The sequence below is a fragment of the Hesperophylax consimilis genome, chromosome 15 (genome assembly GCF_061612785.1).
Source record: "Hesperophylax consimilis isolate HC1 chromosome 15, BYU_Hcon_1.0, whole genome shotgun sequence".
Classification (NCBI taxonomy): Eukaryota; Metazoa; Arthropoda; class Insecta; order Trichoptera; family Limnephilidae; genus Hesperophylax; species Hesperophylax consimilis.
Window position 1 is genome coordinate 6409273 of NC_142850.1, and position 6232 is coordinate 6415504.

General features: G+C 35.1%; 1 protein-coding gene and 1 long non-coding RNA gene across 2 annotated transcripts; one reads left to right on the forward strand and one right to left on the reverse strand.

Annotated features, from left to right (window-relative positions):
* The first annotated feature begins 586 nt into the window (after positions 1–586).
* Positions 587–2228, forward strand: LOC149417228 (uncharacterized). The gene is made up of 3 exons (XR_016303242.1): positions 587–981; positions 1122–1396; positions 1579–2228. It is a non-coding gene; the product is annotated as an uncharacterized LOC149417228 (long non-coding RNA).
* A 735-nt stretch (positions 2229–2963) lies between these two features.
* LOC149417229 (uncharacterized) lies at positions 2964–4846 on the reverse strand. The gene is made up of 5 exons (XM_089639962.1): positions 4660–4846; positions 4232–4407; positions 3874–4089; positions 3502–3597; positions 2964–3422 (listed from the first exon to the last, which is right to left on the reverse strand). Exons 2-5 carry the CDS (start codon positions 4404–4406, stop codon positions 2974–2976), a joined length of 936 nt encoding a protein of 311 aa, XP_089496088.1. The 5' UTR covers position 4407; positions 4660–4846; the 3' UTR covers positions 2964–2973.
* Positions 4847–6232: the final 1386 nt, after the last annotated feature.

Sequence of the window (6232 nt, forward strand, 5' to 3'; positions counted from 1 at the left end):
GCATATCGCTTGCCATACATTCCCATTGGAAGTGTATGGCGAGCGAAATGCTGAAAAAGGCCAAGCCATGATGCGTTTAGCGTAACGTGTCACAAACAGAATAGTTTAGGAAATATCTTGTAGGGGTTTAAATTATAAACTAAAGGTCATTAAAGAATTCAAATTATCACAATTTTAGAGGCAACTTTGTCAATTTTTGTGAGTTAATGATAACATTTTCTTTAAAAAATTACGATGTAAATATAATTTAAAAAATAAAATATCTCAAAAAATACTTATTTTTTTAACCGGAATTCAAATTTTATTTACGACTTATTTGTGTTCCAACGACTCAGTCGTTTGAAAATTAAATTTAAATCCGTCAATAGTAGTGATGTGTTTTTTAATTTATATTTAATTATAATGGCATAGTTAAAAAGGCGAGATTATTTTTTTAATAATTACCATTATATTACAATTTATTTTTAAACCTTTCTCTAAAATCATGAAAAATCTATTACTTTAATAGACTATCGGGGTATTTCACCATCCTGCTCATAAGCTGTCAGAAGCACTATACATAGGATAAAGTATTATTTCGATTTCACCAAGGCTCAAAAACGTTTATATGTAAGATAAAGTCCCTCTTCACTATAGGGTACTTGAAGCAGCTAATAGTGTTTACATGTCGGATTTGTTAGCCGAGTTTTCTACCTTGTAAACACAATTTTGACAGCTGCCTGTGAAGTAGTCAGAATTTTTTCCGAGTTCAGTGTTTATTATGGATTTAATTGACGATTTCGAAATAATTGAAGCAATTGAAGATGCAGAAGTACACGAGATTGCGGCAAGAACGAGAAGACCGCGAGTTCTAAGAAAACGCGTAAATTTTCTAGAAGTATTGGACGATATCGATTTCAAATCACGATTTCGACTCACGAAAAATGCTGTACATTCAATTCATGACCAAATTAAAGACAAAATCTCCCAAAGGACCACTCGGTATGTTATTTTATATAAATATATCACAAAATAGTTATACTTACATCATATTTTAACAAAAATAACAACAGTTCATTGCGTTTTACGTTTCTAATGTCATTGTGTACCCAAATAAATACTGACATCTAATTGGTTTTCAGGAATAATGCTGTACCAACAATCGTCCAATTATTATTGACCTTGCGGTACTTCGCAACTGGGTCATACCTGATGTCTGCCGGAGATTTTGTTGGTGTCAGCAGATCGTCTGCTTGCAGATTTATAAAGAGGTGCTCAGAGGCTATTGGCCACCTCCGTCCAATATATATTCGATTCCCTCAGGATCTGGCTCCCTTAAAAGAGGGATTCTATAATTTGGCTCGGTTCCCGAGGGTCATTGGAGCTATAGACTGCACGCATGTTGCAATGACACCAAGTAAGTACCTTTGAATATCATCCTTCAGTAGTACTTACTATAGTGGATAGTCGTTACAATCAATACGAAGACTATTAATGAAGTTGTAGTGGACAAGAAGGAGTCCTCACTTTATACCTATACAATTACAGTATTCTATTACTCTATTAATGGAGTACTAAAGTTACTTATCCTTGTTTCAGATGGAGAAAATGCCGAAGTGTACCGCAATAGAAAAGGTGTCTTTTCCATGAATGTGCAAGTGATCTGCGATGCCAACTTAATTATTAGAGACATTGTGGCCCGGTGGCCTGGATCCAGTCACGATCAAACAATTTTTAATAATTCGTTAATAAAGACTAGATTTGAGGCTGGCCAGTTCAATAACAGTATTCTGTTGGGTGACAGTGGCTATCAAAGTAAGACTTATTTGTTCACACCTCTGGCACGAACAAATACACCAGCAGAAAACCTGTATAATGAATCCCAAATACGCAGCAGAAATGTTGTAGAAAGGTGTTTTGGGGTTCTAAAGAGTAGATTCCCTGTACTGCGGAGGCGCATAACATTGTCCATGGAACGCACTGCAGCTATTGTAGTGGCATGTGCTGTGTTGCACAATGTAGCTGTGGAGATGAACGATGAACCTTTTCAGTTAGAAATAGAACATGAACCTGATGAGATAGAGGATCGAATTATTCAAAATCATGATGAAATTAATAATGGTCCGAGGAGAAATCTAATCTTGGATTATTTCACCCCTTTATTAAACAATAATGTTGCTATGTGATTAGTGTTAGTTAAGTTTACTGTTATACATCCACCCACTTGTTCTATTTTTTATTTATAGATCTGTCTGTTGGTTTCCAAAATAAAGTACCTGATAAAATAATATTATTTTATTTACATAAGTATTTGTTTCACTTGATTGTGTTATGTCTTCCTCAGGCGTCCTCGACCTCTTCAACCATTCACCTCCAAGTCATACATTCTTCTTACACCTCTTTCTTCTTTCATCAATACATCTCATTTTACCACAAATTTAATTCATGTCTTCCTAGGGCATCTGACTTTTTCTCCCATTCACTTGGTGTAATATCATGAAATCACATTGTTACTGCTAAAATAACTACATTATATAGAATTTGACTCCATATCTCATTCCGATGCAGATATAATACACTGTCTTTCTCAAGAGTCCCCGACTTCAAACCACTCTCTAAACAGTCCTGACACTAATAAATAGGAATGGGTACGGGACAAACAAACTGGTAAACGTCTGAATGCAAACTGAAAGCGTGTTACTTCTCTCTGCACTATTTAAATCATATGTCTCACCGTAATGCAAAATGAGATGGCATAACTTTAACGAGATAGTGTCAGGCTGGGATATATATCTCCCAAGAATACTCTACAAGTGTTTGTTGTCTGTAAATAATTTCTACCAAAATCACCCCTGGGGTTCAAGCATAACAATAATAAACTTAAATAACATAATCGTTGCTAAAGTATACAAAACAGGAAGCTAATAAAAAACATTAATAACGTAAAAGTGTGTAATAAATAAAATATATACATAAAAGCAGTTAACCATAAGTTCAATCGTTTAATTGTTTTTGTATACGTTTCTCTTCTAATTCAAAGAGTCTTTTTTTTCTTTCTTCTTCCGCAATTGAAAAATTCCTCTTCAGAGAGAGAAATTCTCTTTTTTCTTTAACAAACTCCAGTTCCTCCCTGATGAGATTCCTCTGCATATCGAGGAACTCCCTCTTTTCTTCTAACAGACGGCGGCCAATGTCAGAGACTGCCGGCTGTCTCACATCAGGCTCCGGGCGTATCACGCCAGACACCGGGCGTCTCTTGCCAGACACAGGGCGTCTCATCGGCGTTAAGGCGGGATGCTTGGGCGTTTGCATTAGCGGAATGCTCCAATTATCCCATGAATGAAGAGGGGGGACCTCTGGGACGGGGGCCTCTGGAGCTGGGGCCTCTGGAACGGGGGCCTCTGGGGCAGGGGCCTCTGGGGCGGGGGCCTCAGGAGCAGGGGCTGCAAAAGTTTTTAATTATGTATTAAAACATAGGTAACTATGTGTATATTTAAAAACCATAAATAAATAAATACACACCAGCAGCTCTGCAGGTAAATGAGTTGCTGACTAAGGGATCCTCATCTCCCACCAAACATATCACCTCGACGTAATCTTCAACAGCATTTGGATTATCTGGAAGTAATAAAAAAACTATGCAACACAAATAGATTATACATAGATTTATTTCAGTGGAGGCAGTGGGACTATATCACATTTATGTATTCGTCTTTGCCCAGAATGGGGAATTATGTTGAGCCTTCAATTTATCACTCAACAGTTATAATACTGTATACTGTTTACTATTCCTGCATAAAAACACCCAAAAAGGGCGCCAATAAATAAATAAAATAGGTAATACATAATATGTAGGTATGGTTGATTTTTAAATATGCAATATAAATGGTTTACCGAGTGATGAAGCATCATTATCCATGCTGTTGGTGGTTCCTTGGGCACTCAGGGAGATCATACTTTTAACTTTTGTCTCCGTGTCGTCCAAGGGAACAGCGTTGCTGGTCCCCCCACCAGTCTGGTACAGGTCCCTCCTGATGAGGGCGCTCTTCTGCCTCACTAACCTCTTAATTCCCTCAAATTTTACACGTAAGGTCTTGGATGACCTGAAGGCTGCAGAAGAATGAATAATTAATGGAAAAATCTACAATAAACTTGTGAAAATCCGCTGCACACTTAATATGTAAAAAAAATATAAATAGAACTTGGTTTCAACTTAATTACCACAAGAAATAACGGGTTATTATTATAATACCTGATCCAGAAGAATTAAATTTATCGGCGACAGCTTTCCAGGCCGCCTCCTTCTCCTTCCACGTGGTTCCGTTGCTGGTTTTATTTTCAATAATATGCTTATACTGGTGAACAATGTTTACCAGCATTTCACATTCCTCTTTTGTAAAATTGCAACTTCGATCACGCTTATTCATCCTGGAAAATAGACAGTCTAATCTAAAGTTCAACTAAAATCACATAATGATCAATAAAACATATCCAAAAACTACTGAACTTACTTTACAGTGTGTAGTTTATATATTTTTTATAAACAAAAACAAGCCGAATGGCGGGAACGTTGTCTGTTTATATTGACGTTTGTGTATATTGGAAAATAATACAAATCTATAAGTTCAACTAAAATCACATAATAATCAATAAAACATAACCAAAGCCTTTTGGACTTACTTTATAGTTTTGTAAACAAAAACAAGCCGAATCGCGGGAATGTTGTCTGTTTACGATGACGTTATAAATGAACCACTCTGTTGAGTGTTGACCATGTGTTGACGTTTTGACGGTTTTGTAATTCCACAGAAACAACAGCATTTTAGACAGGCGTTGCACTAGACGTTATAAAAGCGTTGTTGCCAGTCAAAATCGCGTAATAGCTATATGGGACCTTGCTTTCTGTGGTGGAACGCATGCGGGTTTATGAGCATGTTTATCGTATGCATATACTTAAGTGACACGTAGTTATAGTTAACTTTATAAGAGTTTGGTGAAAAAGCCCGTATATTATACGTAGTTTAAATACAAACAAATAAAGCAACACATATCCGTACAAGATTTTGGCTACACCCTTTGATAAAGAAATATATTATTCAGTTTCGTCGGGTATTTTGGCCCCAAAACCAAATTTAAGTTTTGTATGAAAATGTTCCCCTGAAACTAGTTATGAACGAACGTTTAAGGTACAGGTGGGACACAATAAAAATGAGTAATAACGTGTAATATGACATCAATATAAAAAGCAATGAAATTATAATCTCGGCTAATACGACTATCAGACAAGTATCAGTTCAAAAGGTACATAATTCAATTGATAATATAGGGATACGTTTGCAATAAAATTTGGGGATCAAGTACTTAAAATATTAATTGGTATTAGTCGCGATGGTATTGGAAGACGATCGCAACATTAATTCTACGAGATATAAAACAGATAAGACTAATTCTTATCGCAAAAAATCACGCTTAAGCTTGTATAAATATTTTCACGGAAAATTATTAAATCCACGGTTTATCCGCGAACAAATCGTTTGATTAATTTATTTTTAATAACTTAATTTTACTGCATCGATTTTGTGACATTTAATCTCGCTGGGATACATGTGGGATTTTTCCCAACTAACATTTATCTATTCAAGAATAATTCATGTAAAATATTTACATAAGTACGGATTATTTTATTAAATTGTATACTATTTCAAATTTTGAGAAAATTCGGTGAACGAATGTTGAGTATTTTCATGATAAAACAATTTAAATTTTTTATAAATTCTTATGGCGGATTATGCATAATTTTTATTTGTAAAATTTATAAAACACATCTGGTAAAATGATACAATTTACAAAAACATTACGTCAGTTATTACGAAAATAAAACCAGTTGGCACATGGCGAAAACTTAGCGTCGGCACAGGAAGGATTAAAGGTTCAGTAAAGTATTTTTTTCAACTGTGTGTCAAATTATTAGTTATTAGTTAGGCATTTAATTATTGAGATTTGATTTCAGATAAAATTTTGTTTTTGATTTAATAAACAAGAGCAAATTAGAAAACTACTTTTTTGGAGGTAAGGTCCACTGTTCACGGGACTACTAAGTTCTGAATAGCTGTACAACACAAAATATTTTATATTTAAATATATATACCTATTAATATAAAATCTCGTGACACTGCTCGTACCTCCATACTATTCCTAGATAGAGTTGCGTAGCATTCCACCCTTTCTAACTACAACTGCGAAAAATTGAGTG

Bases quoted from the DNA above. Each gene is read 5' to 3' on its own strand.
- LOC149417229 (XM_089639962.1), bottom strand. From the start codon at position 4,406: ATGAATAAGCGTGATCGAAGTTGCAATTTTACAAAAGAGGAATGTGAA. The intron at 4,090-4,231 runs GTATTATAATAA...ATTCTTCTGCAG, and splicing joins ATTTAATTCTTCTGGATCAG to CCTTCAGGTCATCCAAGACC. The intron at 3,598-3,873 runs GTAAACCATTTA...TATTACTTCCAG, and splicing joins TAATGATGCTTCATCACTCG to ATAATCCAAATGCTGTTGAA.